This window comes from Notothenia rossii (genome assembly GCF_949606895.1).
Source record: "Notothenia rossii genome assembly, chromosome: 7".
In the NCBI taxonomy this organism is placed as follows: Eukaryota; Metazoa; Chordata; class Actinopteri; order Perciformes; family Nototheniidae; genus Notothenia; species Notothenia rossii.
Genome location: NC_136905.1, coordinates 23,022,291 through 23,038,893, shown reverse-complemented (window position 1 = coordinate 23,038,893; position 16,603 = coordinate 23,022,291). Strand labels below are relative to the sequence as shown.

General features: G+C 42.8%; 1 protein-coding gene across 1 annotated transcript; it reads left to right on the top strand.

The window, feature by feature from the left end:
• The first annotated feature begins 683 nt into the window (after window positions 1–683).
• Window positions 684–4,150, top strand: LOC307013968 (CCN family member 3-like). Its single transcript, XM_079641619.1, has 5 exons — window positions 684–862; window positions 1,378–1,606; window positions 1,702–1,956; window positions 2,401–2,630; window positions 2,747–4,150. Exons 1-5 carry the CDS (start codon window positions 815–817, stop codon window positions 3,038–3,040), a joined length of 1,056 nt encoding a protein of 351 aa, XP_079497745.1. The 5' UTR covers window positions 684–814; the 3' UTR covers window positions 3,041–4,150.
• Window positions 4,151–16,603: the final 12,453 nt, after the last annotated feature.

Below are 16,603 nucleotides of genomic sequence, written 5' to 3'. Positions count from 1 at the left end.
CAATTCTCTTGGGGTGAAATCTTGCACACACACAGGTAGTTTCAGCTTCACCCCCAAGTCCAGCCGTGTTCCTCTGCTCTGAAGAAACCATAACATCTCAGACCAGATGTGTTGAGCGCAGTGTCAGCCCTCCCACTGATCCAAGCTACGGATGATCCAAAGTTTCCACTGTGTGGCTATTTTAGGAAGCCGTAACAATCGTACAGGGAATAACATGGTTTTCCACTGTGACCTATGTAGGGTTCGGCAAGAGAGGTCAAAAGGTCACCACCCACTGTCAGTGGGACCAAAGTAAGAGAGCCTCAAAACCTTATTAAATGAACATCCTGGAGTGCAAAGGAAATCCCCAATAAGGTTACTTCAATCGTAAATGGTAAAGTGTGCATAGGAAAATGAGATCTACTGATTAACAAATGTAATTATACTTAATTTACAATGATAACGTAAACATTTAATAAGCCTAGCATGTAAAGTACATATTACGTTTGTTTGTAGATTATTTATTTAACCTCGTTGTGTTTCCTCTCTGACAGGATCTCACAATAAAATGTGAGTCTCGCCGCCCTCCACCACTCTGGGTGATCTCTCCGACATTCCTTCCTGTTTGTTGTCATGATGCCAGCAGGACAGCTCCTCTATATAAGACCCTCCTCTCCCAAGTCTGAGCCAGAACGACAAAGAGATCACAACCTTCTGCTACAGCACAGCCAGAGAGGAGGGAAGATTCAACCCTGAACCAAAGGACTCAATCTTAAGACAACTTAATACTTATTAGACTGCAGATATTTTTGATCCTGCTCTACTCACCAAGAAGATGACCAATCTCTCAGAGAAAGCTCTTTTTGTCTTCTTTACTGCGCAGGTAGGCATTACAGCACTCAATTAGTGAGATAGTGTTTGTATATTCTATCAGAAGATACTCTTGGTGTGAAGAGGTTTAAAATAATGAAAATATTTTTAAAACAAATTATTTTTTCTGTGTAGACTGGATTATTTTTCACACAATAATTTCTTTAAGATGTCATGATAAAGTTACTTCTTTATTTTTTATTTTTGCCATCGAGTGCACTTATATCATGATATCCTAATTTTTATCGAGTGATGAATTGGAAAAAGGTTGTTTTAGCAACTTTTTACTTAGTCACTGAGAAAGCAACTGACATTAAAGTTTACTATAGTCATTATGTGCCTTTCTGCAAATGCCACCTTTTTTTCACAAGAGTAAAAAAACAAATATCCAAACAAAAAATAGGATGGCAACACATTTTTGTATGTAATATTTAATCCCGATTGTCAAGAGCAAGTCATTTTGGTTGGACAAGAAAAAACAACATTCAACAACATGTAAAACCCTAATTAATTTTCTTCCCTATCAAGGTGTTCACACTGGTCTGGTCCCAGACGTGTCCTCGAAGGTGCCAGTGCCCTAAGGAGCCCCCCATGTGCCCCCCCGGAGTGCCTTTGATCCTGGACGATTGCGTCTGCTGCCTGGTGTGTGCCCGTCAGAGAGGGCAGCTCTGCTCTGACATGAATCCTTGTGACACACGCAAAGGTCTGCAGTGTGACTACAGCACAGACGTCCACAAGAGAACCGGTACCTGTGCTGGTGAGTGAGCAATTACATTCCCTCACATTACACATTACATAATGTAAGTAAAAACGCGGTTACTGACTTTTGCCTATTGTGTCTCTTCCCTCCAGCTAATAAAGGAGAGGTCTGTCTTTTGGATGGTTCTGTCTATCAAAACGGCCAGACCTTCTTCCCCAGCTGTAAATACCAGTGTTTTTGCCGTGATGGGCAGATCGCCTGTGTGCCACGCTGCAATTTGGACGTGATGTTGCCTGGGCCGGACTGCCCAATGCCACGCAGGGTCCAGGTGCCCGGAGAGTGCTGCGAGAAGTGGGTGTGCGAGCCCCAGGCTGAAGCCAGTGCCCTGGGAGGCTTCGCCATGGCCGGTGAGTAAACTGTAGCGTGAGATGGGATGAGACTGAGCAAACAGACCGTATGTACAGATAGATCCGTACAGTCCCCTATGCCTTTCTAGACGTTAGTGTCACTGCAGTGTGAGACAAAAGGTTTAAAGGTTATGTACATTTCTCTGACCTGATCAGAGTAAGGGAGCAGGAACTAAGCAAGGAAGGAAAGAGAAAAATAAGTGAATGCTTAGAAAAGAGGCAGAAACACAGAGGAAAGAGAAATTGTTATTGTCTGGAATGTGAAGCAGAAATGTGATCCCCCTGCAACCAGTTGAATACAATCAAGGATCTTTAAGTGTTTCATATTTTTGAATTTGTTGCTGGTTGCTTTAAAGTTTTCAACCATACAAACTAGTACTTCATGAATGTCCTATAACAGATGTATTTATCTAACTAACCGTCGACCTTGTGTGTGCTCCTCAGCCTTTCGTCAGGAGGACACAGTAAGCTTTGACGGTTTTGACCCCAGTCTGAACTGCATTGAGCAGACCACAGAGTGGGGGGCCTGCTCTCAAACCTGCAGCATGGGGGTGTCCACCAGGGTCACCAATAAGAACAGTCGGTGTGAGATGGTGAAGCAGAGCCGGCTGTGTATGATCAGACCATGTGACGACCAGCAGGACAAGGCCCAGCTGACACCTATTGCGCCAAAGGTATTTTTGGTTTGTTTTTTCATGCCATGACTTTATACTATATATTATATTAGACAGCAGTAGAAGGAGACATAAGCTTTTTGTTTGGACTCATCTCTTTCTTTTACCCCATGCAGAGAGGCAGTAAGTGTCAGAGGATGGTGAGGAGCGACAATGCCGTCCACCTCTCCTATAAGAACTGCACCAGCGTCCAGGCCTACAAGCCTCGCTACTGTGGCACCTGCACAGACGCCCGCTGCTGCACCCCCCACAGAACCAAGACCGCCCTTGTGGAGTTCCAGTGTGCCAACCGTAAAACCAGCAGGAGACCGGTCATGGTGGTCCTGACCTGTGCCTGCCACAGCCACTGCCCCCGAGACAACGCTGTGTGGCAGCCTACAGAGCTGGGATACAGCGGTTATCGCTCATAAATGTCCCTCTTGAACAATATTCTGTTTAAAACATGAGTTGTGTTAACTCTAACATTTTAGGTTAAAACAAAACTTTCTGTGAAATATCCAGAAAATAAGATTTTATCTGCTTATTATGGTCATAAACATACTTCCTGTTTTGTGGTGAGAGCTCAAGATCTCCGTTCCTGGAGAAAGGATTTAGTTGTGTAGCATAAGTGTTATCTTCACTATTGTAAGCTAAAATCAAAGCACTTAAAGCTTGTGATGAAATAATTCTCTCCATAGATCACGGGGAGTACTACCAACCATTGACAAAAGACTACGGTTGGATTTGAATAGTTTTAGGTGCACTTACTTACTTAGAGGAGACAGCCTCTATTTGAGAGGTAAGATAGTATGAAGTTTTTCAGTTACAGGATAGTGCAGACGTTGGGAGTGTCCTGACTGTTTGACTGAGAGTCAGGTCGGCCAATCAGGAAACTTCTTTTTTTGACAAAGAGCGTGAAACCACAGTGACACTTTGACACTTTAATCTAAAATATATCCATAGTATAATTACTGGTATCCCATTACTTTTACATAAGAAAAACAAGGAAGAAAGAGGAGAAAATAAATCATTTTAAAGTAAGCTGTTACCTTTTACCAGCACTGCCATCTTTCAACTGGGACACATTTTTTAAATAACTTGACTGTGTGCTTTTACTTAGTCCACACCAAGGGTTCAACCTATGAAAGAGAGGTCACTGCAGTGACTTTGTGTCATTTTTAACATTTGCCTGAAATCTTACCCCATTGGTAAATGTCAAATGGTTATGGCCTATGCTCAGTAAATGCAAAAGTATGTTATTTAGATTAAAAATAGTTTTTGTTAAAAGCAGTGCACATGAACAACAGCTGTTTTTTTTATGACAAAGGTTTTGTAAATACTTGCTGTATAGCTTGTTTGACTGAGTGTGTATCAAATACACAGCTTTAATCAGTGACAATGTAAACATGAATTGTATATATTAGAACGTGGTATTGGTTTACTACTTGAACTATGCTTCATACTGCTTGTTGCTGTATATGTCTGAATATTAATGATGAAAAACTCAACATTTGACAATAAATGTGTATATTTTGTATCTATTTTTCATTATGTTTTTTTTATATTCAACAGTATAAACCATTCTTTCATGGATGCAATGAATTAGGCTAATGAAGTAGATAGGGATTTGTGTTTAAATAATAATAAATTGGTTGGATAAGGTGAATAACTACTTAAGATTTTAAAAGGGTATGATTGAGGAAAGCAGGGAAACATGCATTATAAATGAATAGGACTCACATAAATAAATCAATGGGGATGTAGTATTAATGTATAAACGTTGAAATGGGATTTCTCCCACTACTTGCGTCTCATGTTGTTTGATTTTGTTGTTTATTATTGCACTAAAAATACACACTGTTAGTTTATAAGTACCAAATATTATTATTTGGGGTTTTTTGTTAGTAAAATGTATGTGTCAACCAACACTAACAATATGGCAGCTCTACATTTATCAACACTGGAGGTTTACCCCCTCTTATCAAATGTAAACTATGAAGGCACACTTCAACCTAACACAAGTTGAATTACATTTTGGCTGGTAGTTTTCAAACAAACAAACCAAACATAAAACATGAACTACATGATGATAACAAAACAGATCACCAATTCAAATATAGATTTCCCTTTTCACATATCCTATATTCAATTTTTTGGGAAATACATTCCCATCTTGAAAGAGTTTCCATCTGCATCTGGTGTAATCCTCTTCCTCTGGATCCTCTTTTAACCATTCAGGATGTTCAAGTCATCACATGGGATCCAGAAGTTTCCAGACCCTGAGCCCCACTGACAGTGGGTGGTGACCCTTTGACCTCACTCCCTGAATCCCACCTTGAAGGTCACAGTGGAAATCCCTGTTATCCCCTGTGGGATTGCTACTGCTTCCTAAAATAGCTCCTCATTGGAAACTTTAGCTCAGCTTGAAACAGCGTGGGACTGACACTGTGGTCGCACATCTGGCTGGAACTGTGTTATGGTTTCTCCTCGAGTTGGTAATGTTGGTTATGTCTGGGATTTAAAGTGTATCCTTGTGATGGATAAATAGAGTATGTAAAGTGTAAAGAGCAGGCTAAACAATAGATAGCTAAAAACATGGATCATTTCTTGACCCTCTGTTTTTATTGGTGAATGGTGTCAGTCTGTCATCCATATAACTCAAGTATCACTAAAAACAGCAAAGCTCTCAGACTTTATCCCATTCTGTTTTCAGACAAATGACTTAGTAATACAGATAAACAGATATGACCACCTGATTTCAAAAACATCTTGAGTTTAATAGCCCTACATTCCTGTCCTTTCTTAACATTCCAGGACTGCTCAGATTTTCCCTCTGTCTGGCTGAACCGTTTGATTACAACATTATGTCAGTGAGTGAATGGTCTAGTATCGATGTTGTCAGTCAAACTATATAAAAACTATATATAACAACTACTGTGTTTCTGTAATTTTCTGGTGCTGCTATGAGACCTGCATTTCCATACGGGGTCAATAAATGTCCATCTTAAAATCCATTATCCTCGGATTAATTGATTGACGGGGACCAAACATATCATGCCAGTACATGGTGGACCTACTCTATTAAAGTCTGCTGATAGTCTGTTTGTTGAACATTAAGAGACTTAACAACACATGTTTGAAGCAGCAATTCTTGCAGTATCCAGTATTTCCCTCATGTGACCAAAAGTATAAATAAATACACAGTTGGTAAATTCATGGAGATATTTAAAGCCCAACTTTAAAATACTTTTGTTATTCCAACATGTATTACTTTGACAACTGGTAATTTTGGCAATATTTAATAATAAATTCACAGTGTACCGCACTTCCCTGCCCTGGATTTGACCCTGAAATAAATTGTCTGAAAGCAATACATTCCTTAATGTTCACCACTGACGTCTGATTTCACTTAATGTAAAAACACATGAAATAAGACTTATTTGAAAAATGATCCTTTTAAAGATGCTGACATGCAAACATGTTACACTTGGTTGGCTGGCGTACAGTAATGTTTCCACAGTTACAAAGTAATAATATTACACAACATGTGCCCAAGTTTCATGTTAATGTTATCATTTTGAGCATGCAAGCATCTGCACAATCACAGTGTCAACTGATTTTCAAAGTATACAATCATCTTAATTTAGCCCAAAAGGAAACTTGTTACCTATCGGTCCTTAATGAAAAGTAAGTCAAGGCAAGGCAAGGCAAGTTTATTTATATAGCACTTTTCAACACAAGGCAATTCAAAGTGCTTTACAAAAAAAGAAAGACATTAAGAAAATGGCATTTAAAATCAGTCATTAAAAAGAAAAGCTAATAAAAGAAACATTAAAAGAAAAATACATGGATAAAAGTTACAGTGCAGTCTAAGATATGAATAGTTCAATTAAAAGCGGCGACAAAAAGAAAAGTCTTCAGCCTGAACTATAGGAACTCCTATAGTTATAAATGAGAGGGACGTGAGTGCTTGTAACAACGTTGGCGTCATGGCAATACATCTAAGATAAAGCTCTTCTCCTATACGTATTGTTAAAATAATTTAAATCAAATTAAATGTTTGTAATCCAATGTTATTATACAGTATGTCATTCTGCTGCAGCAATACATATATATATATTATACATTAAGCATACAGACAGACCACTTTGTAATTATAGTGGTTTCCCTGTTTTGATTTTAGTCTCAAAATGATCTAACTTTCTGAATAAGAAGCAATAAGATGTAAACACAAGAGTTCTTAAGAAAAGACAGAAAAACTAATAAGTACTTAAAATGTGGTGATCCAGAAAAAAACTCAATTCCGTTTAAATTGCCATGTTATATCTTAATGAAATGGGGTGAGTTTGTATGAAGAATAAGTCGATAGCTCCCTCTAGTGGTGCACTTGAATTAAGTCACCATCAACACTATACAACACTTTAGACATGCTCGTTTATTGTGTTGTTTTTTATTTCAAGTTACCAGTGTATTTTATGGAGATTTACTTTAGGTTTTTAAAAACTGACAATTTAACACCAAATGCAGAAACAAGCATTACAAATATGTTTATTAAAACTTCATTTTTATTTAGAAAATCACTGAATATGAACCAAACATTTTTACCTTTGAATATGTGAAAGATGAGTTTGTCACTGGAGGGAGATGCTTGTTGTAACCCTTTATACCACTGTAGCAGGAAAACATTTTTTATCCAATGTCATGATTTAAATATTGGCTTGCAATCCCACAGAATAAAATAAAAAAAATATTTAAAAAATAAAGAATACAACGAAAGCGGAAGTCGTTATCTGGATTTTGCAGCCATCCTTTGAACTACTCAACCTGCTGTTGCAGCCTCCCAGGTCTCACCTGATGTAGGACTGCAGAAAAGATAAATCCTCTCGTGACAATTGCAGAAGGGAAAAAGTGAAGGTCAACATCCTAGTGTCTTCATCAAAGAAGTTCACCGATCCTTGGTCATAGTCTACATACACCACAACTTTCCCATGTGTCGTTATCCAGAAGACTTGGACTGGCACTCGATGTAGAGATGTAACATTTTTCAGAGTTCCCGCCCTTATGATCCAGTTTCCATCCTTGGGTTTAGGTATGAATACCTTTACCCCTTGCATCGACTCTCCCTCCACTGCTGGGTCCTCGCTGGAGCCCCCTTCAGTCTAAACCTCACAGTAGCATCTCCATTCAGGAAGGACCCCGTTCAGAGCAACTCTGCCAAAACGGTCTTGAATCCACCAAGTCTGAGGATTGTTCATGTTTTGTATCACTCTATTGTTTTCCATAGCCTCAGCTTTGCCTTGACTCGTCTTCTTGTTCTTCTGAGCTCTCTTTTCCACGCTTATGCTTCATTTCCTGTACTTCTACTTCTTCCTTCTTTTTCCTCCCTATCTGAGCCCTCTTGTCTAAATAGGCTTCCTCCAAAGGGACTGTATCGTGAGTGCTGTGTTCTGTACACAGGACACAGACACATTTCTGGTCATTCCTGCAGAAGCGCTCAAGCATCCTGTTGTGTTTCTTGCATATTTGGTCCTCCAGGTTATGCAGGATTAGTCAGTGTGTGCCTCTTTAAAGCTGCAAATCTTAGATAATAATAATAATAATGCATTTTATTTATATAGCGCTTTTCACAACTCAAAGACGCTTTACAATATGAGGGAGGTCAGACAAACAAGGACAGGCAAACAAGTAAGTATAGTAAAATAAAAAAAATAAAAAGGCAGTCAAGAGGAAGTTGATTGAGGGGGGGGGGGGCTTATGGGTAGACAGAGTTGAAAAAATGTCTTTTGAGGCGGGACTGAAAGACTGTGAGGGACTCAGAGTCACGGAGATCTTGGGGGAGGGAATTCCAGAGCCTATGAGCTGCCACTGAGAAGGCTCTGTCCCCAAAGCTGCAGAGTGTGGATGTGGGAATGGATAGGAGTCCGGCTGCGGTGGATCTGAGGGACCGTGGGGGTTGATAAGGAGTGAGAAGGTTTGTGAGATAAGGGGGGGCCAAATGGTGGAGTGCTTTTTAGGTGAGGACCAGAATTGTGTAGTTGATGCAATGGGAGACAGGAAGCCAGTGGAGGTCTTTGAGGACTGGGGTGATGTGATGCCATGATTTGGTATGCGTGAGGAGACGCGCAGCTGCATTTTGAACCTGTTGGAGTCTGTTGATGGATGTAGTGCTGATACCGTAAAGAAGTGAGTTGCAGTAGTCAAGGCGGGAGGAAATTAAGGCATGGATTAGTCGTTCGGCTGCGGGGCGGGTGAGAGAGGGTAGGATTTTTGCAATATTGCGGAGGTGGAAAAATGAGGTGATGTGAATGATGTGAGGTTCGAGGGAGAGGGTGGGGTCAAAGATTACGCCAAGGTTGCGTGCCTGATTGGAGGGGGAAACAATGGTGCCATCGATGGTGAGTGTTATGTTAGTGACATTGCTGAGGGTGGATTTGGAGCCAATTAGGAGGAGTTCTGTTTGTTTGATGTTCAGTTTGAGGAGGTTATGTTGCATCCAAGTTTTAATAGCTGTCAGACAGGAATCGATGTGGGTAAGGGGTGGGTTATGGAGGGATTTGGTGCTGAGGTAGATCTGAGTGTCATCAGCATAGCAGTGGAAGTCCAGGTTGAAGTGGCGGAGTATCTGACCGAGGGGCAGGATGTAAATGATGAAGAGGAGGGGGCCAAGTACTGATCCTTGAGGAACGCCTTGGGTGACTGAAGCTGTGGCAGAGGAGCGGTTGGGGAGGGAGATGAAGTGGGATCGTTCAGTGAGGTAGGACTGGAGCCATCTGAGTGCAATACCTTCAATACCAATGTCCCTGAGTCGGGTGAGCAGGATGTTGTGGCTCACGGTATCGAAGGCTGCACTCAGGTCGAGGAGGATGAGAATATTGAGGGAACCAGTGTCAGCAGAGATGAAGAGGTCATTGAGGACTTTGACGAGTGCAGTTTCTGTACTGTGGTGAGGACGAAATCCAGACTGAAGGGGTTCATAAAGCTGGTTGGTTTGGAGATGGCAGTGAATTTGTTTGGCTACAATGCGTTCAAGAGTTTTTGAGAGGAATGGTAGGTTGGAGATGGGGCTATAATTAGTGAGGGAGGAGGGATCAAGACCAGGTTTTTTGAGGATTGGAGTAACGGCAGCAGTTTTGAAGGCAGAGGGGACGGTTCCATGGGACAGCGAGGAGTTGAAAAGGTTAGCAAGATAGGGGCAGAGGACGGGGAGGCAGGACTTCAGGAGAGGAGTGGGTAGAGGGTCAAGGGAGCAGGTTGTGGGATTTGAGGAACCGATCAGATGGAGTATTTCAAGTGGGGTAACCAGGTTGAACTGGGAGAGGCGGCGCTGGGGATGAGGAGTCAGGAGGTCAAGGGAGATGGGGGGAGAAATGGTAGCGGTGGAGGTTGGGGGAGATGCTTGTATATTAGATGGAGCTGAGAAGGAGTGGTTAATGGCGTTAATTTTGTCTGCGAAAAACTGGAGGAATGAGCTGCAAGTAGCGGAAGTAGAAGTAGGGAGGTTATCAGCACGGGGTTTGAAGAGCTTGTTGACTGTGGAGAAGAGGGTCCTTGGGTTACAGGAGGGGTCAGTGAAGATGTTGGAGAGGTAGGCAGATTTAGCGGCAATAAGAGCATCTCTGTATGCATTGAGATGGAGTTTGTAGCTTATGTAATGGACTGTGAGGGATGATTTATTTGAAAGACGTTCAAGTTGGCGGCCTCGCTGCTTAATTTTACGTAGTGCGGGTGTGAACCAGGGTGAGGAGGTCTTGAAAGTAACAGTTTTATTTTTGAGGGGGGCTAAAGTGTTGAGGGAGGTGAGTAGGGCGGAGTTGGGGTGGTTAAGCAGATAATCAGGTGAGCTGAGAGTTGCGTCCAGGGGGAGATTAGACGATAGCAGTTTGGAGATGGTTATGGTCAATGGAGTGTAGATTACGGAAGGTGATGTTTCTGGGTGGGCAGGGGTTTTGGGTGGGGGAGGCAATGGTGAATTGTATGAGTTTGTGGTCGGAGAGGAGAAATGGGCAAGGGTGGAGGTCAATCACAGGGAGGTTGGTAGAGCAGACGAGATCAAGAATGTGTCCTTTGTCATGGGTGGGGAAGGTGACATGTTGGGAGATAGAGAAATTGTCCAGTAGGGTTGTGAATTCGGATGCGGGCTTGCAGGTGGGTGAGTCAATGTGAATGTTGAGGTCACCAAGTAGTAACAGACGTTGAGACAGGGATGAGGCAAGTGTGAGGAATTCAGTGAAATCGAAGAGGAAGGAGGGATGAGGTTGATGAGGCTCTATGTGTGTCTCACAGAAAGATGTTAAGCAAGCAAAACAGGTTTTAGAGGCTTTGGACTGGTTGTCATCAGGGCAGCAGTCACATGGCACCTCTCTTGGCTTCACAGGGCAAGCATTGTCAGCTTTTGCATTAAGTTCCTTGACATTTTCCACAACCTCCCTGAATCCAGTGTTGACCCGAAGTTTGAGATCTTTGGGGAACTTCTCGTTGCACAGTGGACACTTGCACAGATCTTTGCCTTCCCAGTGCCTGGTGAGACAGGCCTTGCAGAAATTGTGTCCACATGGAATAATGACAGGCTCGGTGAAAACTTCCAGACAGATGGAGCACTGGAACTGATCCTCAGTAAGCAATGTGCAGGCCGTGGCCATATCTAATGGAGAGGAGACAGTTACAAGTTAAGAAACTCCCTTTGTTTTGACTCCCAAGTTGAACTGGTGTAAGCCATTTAATGAGCAACAGGTGCAATGTTTACTGTTGATAGCAATGAATAGGCCTACTCAGAAAATTATTAGAAAAGCAGTTATACTTCACCTTCTTGCAAGCTCTGCTCTGCTGTCTGTCTTCGGATGAGCCGAACTGTGTTTACCAGTTGTTGATTTTCTACTCGTCTATAAATGATGCATTGGAGCTCCTCCTCCTCTGACTCATACTCCACCTACACCAGGGGTGCCCAACCGGTCGATCCAACCGGTCGATCGCGATCACCGGTTGGGTCGATCGCGGGGAGATTCCCAGTCGATCGCGAGATGTTTCTAAAAATAGAACAACAATATTCAGTTTTATCGTTAATGTCCTTTAAAATAATCTTCCTCTGCCAGAATAATGCACTTGAACGCATCAAAGCTTTGTGATTGGCGTGACCCCATGTGTCGGGGCGTGGCTGGTGGGCAGTGGGCACTAGTTTGCTGACGTTGTCCGTGGCAACAGGAGTGACAGTCCGCACACACACACAAGACCACAATTATGGCAGAAGCAAAAAAGCCCAAAATATATAATTTTCACTCCGAGTGGGAGGATGATTATTTTTGTATCTATTCCAATTCAAAGTCCATCTGTCTCATCTGCAATGTGAGCGTGGCTTTATCGAAGGAGGGTAATTTAGGAGCGACATTTCAAAACAGTGCACAAACGCTACGAGACGGAATTCCCTCCTAATTCTGCCCTACGCTCCCAAAAGGGGAGGGACCTGAAAAGACAGCTAAATGCACAGCAGTCCATTTTCACCAGGCCCAACAACAAGAGCAAGGCTGCTGCCATAGCATCTTATCGTGTCAGTCTTGCGCGAAACACATGAAGTATTTCAAAGACGGCGAAGTTGTGAAAGAAGCATTCCTGGAGGCTGCCGATAAATAAATTGGTTACAGTCTATTATCAATTCAGGTTAAGAAACTAGTGTTGCTTGCATCCTATTTCTTTTTATACTCTACTAAAATGCAACAACAACAAAAAAGGGTTTGATTCTATTAATTGTGTCTTTTTTATTGCACTTTGGTAGCAGATTCCTGTGTAGCTTCAGATCTGAGTTGTCTTATTAGTAAGCCTAATTTATACTATTTTTAGATAATGGCAAAGAAAGGATTCCGTGTCTTTTCTTTTTTTCCTGTGTCATATGTGGCAGCACTTTTCAATGTTTCTTCCGTTTGGCCCCCCAGAGCGTTCCGTTTGCAGATCTATCCACCTTGGGACCCATTATCGTTTGCGGGGTCCGTTTACGCGTTTCCGTTACGGCCTTGTGTGCACGAACGGGCTATACAAAAGAGAAAAGTAGTGGATACAACCGTTTGCGTTCTCGTGTAAACAGCACATTACAGATGCAGGTTCAAAGGTGGATTAGGTTCAAAGATGAATTATTGCGTCATCGTTTGCGTCATGACGTAACCGTTTACGTGCCTTCTTATGACCCACACTGCGTTTTACGTCGCTGATTTTCTCCAAAACACCGCTCACAACAACATCAATAGAGGACTGCGTCGGGTAGTTTTTAATCATACAAAGCCAGATTAAAATAAAGAACTACTTCTCCAACCTTATACCTTTCTCCAGAGTGCCGTGGTGCATTGTTTATTAATGCGTGTAGCGACCCTGATAGGATGCTGAGGGTGTCACTCAGGCATCCCCCGTCTCTCTGCCAATCACAGAGCTGCACAGTGATGCTGGTTTAGGTGCGGGTCTGTGATTGGGGGAGCAGACGGGGGAGGGCGGGGAAGTTGTGACGTAGTCTTGGTTATAAAGGTGTGTGTGTGAGAGTTTAGTAGAGTGTGTGAGGTTGAACCTGCAAGCTATACCTGTACCTGTGATCATCTAAGAAAATAAGAGTTATTAAAGCCTAATAACTAGAAGCCTGTTTCAGACTCCATCTGTGAATGTTACATGCGGTTCAATCAGCGGCATTACCGACCGCTGCAGTGCTGCTCGTCCACTGGAGTTTATTCTACTGTCAACTCACGGCAGCGGCCGCTGTGAAGTATTCACTGTCCGACTGTCACACAAGATAAATATCCCCCATCCCCATCAGTGAATGTGTTTCAGTATGAGTTGACGCTGTTTGGCATTAGGGGTGCAAGAACTAATCGACTTAATCGATTAAAATCGATGACCAAATTAGTTGCCAACTAATTCAGTCATCGATTCGTTGGTGACGTCATCACGTGTGTTTTACGCGCCGTTAAACTCCAACGTTATCGGTCTTTTTAGGACCTATCGGTACTGGAGACATTTAAAAAATATATGTCATATGTTTTATTGCTACATAAACATTATATCGCAGTCTTAGTGTCGCCAACTCGTTTCTAATACGCAAAAAGACAAAAAAAATGCATCTATGGATAGAGTCTATGATCTATGGTGTATTTTCGATCTTTCCAATCCAGACGAGATCTCTCTCTATGGGATTAGTTTTGTATCATAAAGATAAAGCAACACTTTCTCAGAATAAAGCAAAACTATGAGTTTAAAAGAAAAAAAACTGAGTCAAACCAAATAAAATACATTTCAAAAATAAAACTATAAATTGCAAACAAATCATTTGTGTAATCATGTAAACTATAAGTCTTTTTTCTTGGTTTTAACATAGGTTTTTGTTTGCAGTTCTTGTTTCTTCTTTCTCAATGATCAGACTTTTGCTCTCGCTGGAGCTCTTCTCGTTTACGCTCCCTCATTTTTTGTTTTAGATTTTGAAACAAACATCCCAGGTGGGCGGGACTTTCAAGGGTGCGTCCCCATTGGCTACTCAGTTTTTGAGTGACAGCCCACTACACCACAGATCATACGATCATTAAGGTGTATAATAATAATAATAATAATATCTATTAAATGTATATGTAAAGACATTTGGTCAAATTAAATTACACTGAGCTAGTGATAACAGCAACGCCCAGCGTGGATGAAGATGGTGCAGGTCTTTCTTCATGCCCCCCCCCCTCCTAGGATCTAATGCTGTCCCCTCAGAGGAAGTCGGAAAACGGGATAAGACCTCTGGACGTCACGCTGTCTGAATGATCCACACTGTTAAAATGAGAGGAAAATAAATGTTTTAGGAAATGAAAAATATGAAGTTAACAAATAAAACACAGCTCAGGGGCAGTTATGGATGGTAGGTTTTTGTTGAGCATATTTGTATAATAACAAAGTCATGTTTCAGTTCATGTTCATGTATGACATCATCAGAATGTGCCTGCAACGTGTTGATGCTAATGAGCATGCGCTGATGCAATAAACGGCCCGTACTCCAGGCCAAACTGTGTGTGTGTTTTTTCTGTCCGTTAGCATACTTACAAGCTACTTTGGTTGACTGCAAACGTGGACACTTCTGCTGAATATAATGTCTCACGCAACAGTTTTCCTACAAAGTTAACTCAGCCTCCATTGATTTTCATATCAAATTAGCGTGTTAATAAAATAAGCTATCATGGCTTATACTTGCATATTCAAACAGAATCATGAAAGCCTGTTGGTAGAGTCAGGCACACGAGTCCCTTTGAGTGTGCGCCGGTGTCTGAACACTCACTCACTGCTCGCTTTGTAGCTAACTGTCCCTACTAGCTTGCATTGTTATGGATCTAAAGTTAGCAAAAGCTAACTTTCATAGCACAGCTTTTTTTTACTTCTCACTAAACACAATAAAGAAACAGACCGTATAGTACAGCACAAACAACACAACTAACAAACAACATTACTACCTCATGGTCGCACTTCAGTCACTTGTGGGTCACAGAGTAATAACAGTGATTACACTTAAAGGTGGGGTATGTAATTTTGGAGAAAACAGCTCGAGTGCGCTCGAATTTGAAACTATGTAGCCGAAAAAAATCTGCCTCTTCCTTGATACTTCCTTACATAGCCCCTCCTCCAACACACACGAACGAGCACATGACCAATGAGGGCACGAGATAAGTTTGTGCACAGATGGAAGGCTAACAGGCAGGTAGGCATCCAGTTATTTTAGCCGGGCTGGCTATGATTGGTCGTGCGTTTTACAGTACTACGGCTTCCACAGATTACATTTTTGTATGTTTGTCAAAGCATTTCATATATTCATTGCTATTGGGATGTTAAGAGCATTCCATGGAATATAACAAAAAGTGTTTCTGAAATAAATTACAACTTGCGGTGACACCATGTTTGACCATAATTCACCTTTTGTATTGTGTTGCCACACGGACCCTTTAGTGGGAACACGAGTGAAGACGCTACCCGTGGAGGGCACGGACCGCGATTGACGACGGCTAACGGTGGTCCCATTCGCACGTACGGCGTGAGGCCTATGTGTTTGTGCATATGAGGACAGCGTTTCAGCTGGGATTTTGTGACAGCGGACATTTCTTTTCCCCTCCTCGGAGCGGATTTTTTGTGTGCTCATGGACTCTTAGTGGACGTTAAGAATAGGCGTTTGGTTGATGCCTTAACGTTTTCTTCCCTCGTGTGCACACTTGGCAGCGCAGTGTACGGCTTGCTGTCGGGGGCTGACACGTTTCTCAGACTGTTGGCCGAGTTTCCAGACCTGTCGCTGCCCACCTTCTCTGCGCTTACCACTAAGCATGGCGTGGAGCACCACGTCACTACCGAGGGGCCTCCTGTCTACGCCAGAGCCCGGCAGTTGAACCCTTCTAAGCTGGCTGTAGCGAGGGCGGAGTTCGCAACCATGGAGCGCCTGGGCATTGTCCGCAGCTCCGACAGTCCTTGGGCTTCACCTCTGCACGTCGTCCCTAAACCGAACGGCGGGTTCCGCCCGTGCGGGGATTAGCGCCGAGTCAACGACGCCACTACGCCTGACCGCTACCCGGTGCCGCACATTCAGGACTTTTTGGCGCATCTGGCAGGTACAGGGGTGTTTTCCAAGGTGGACCTGGTGCATGGATACCACCAGGTTCCCATGCACCCCCTGGACATTCCCAAGACAGCAGTGATAACGTCTTTTGGACTTTTTGAGTTCCTGCGGATGCCTTTTGGGCTCCAGAATGCCGCTCAGACGTTCCAGCGCCTGATGGATTCGGTGCTGCGGGACCTGCCGTTTGTGTTTGTCTACCTCAACGACATACTCGTCGCCAGCGCTTCAGTGCAGGAGCACCTGTCCCACCTCCGAGCCCTTTTCACGTGGCTCAACGAACACGGATTAATCATCAATACTACAAAGTGCCAGTTCGGGATGTCTGACATTGATTTCCTGGGGCACCGCGTCACCAAAGGCGGTGCGGCACCTCTGCCAGCGAAGGTGGAGGCTGTGG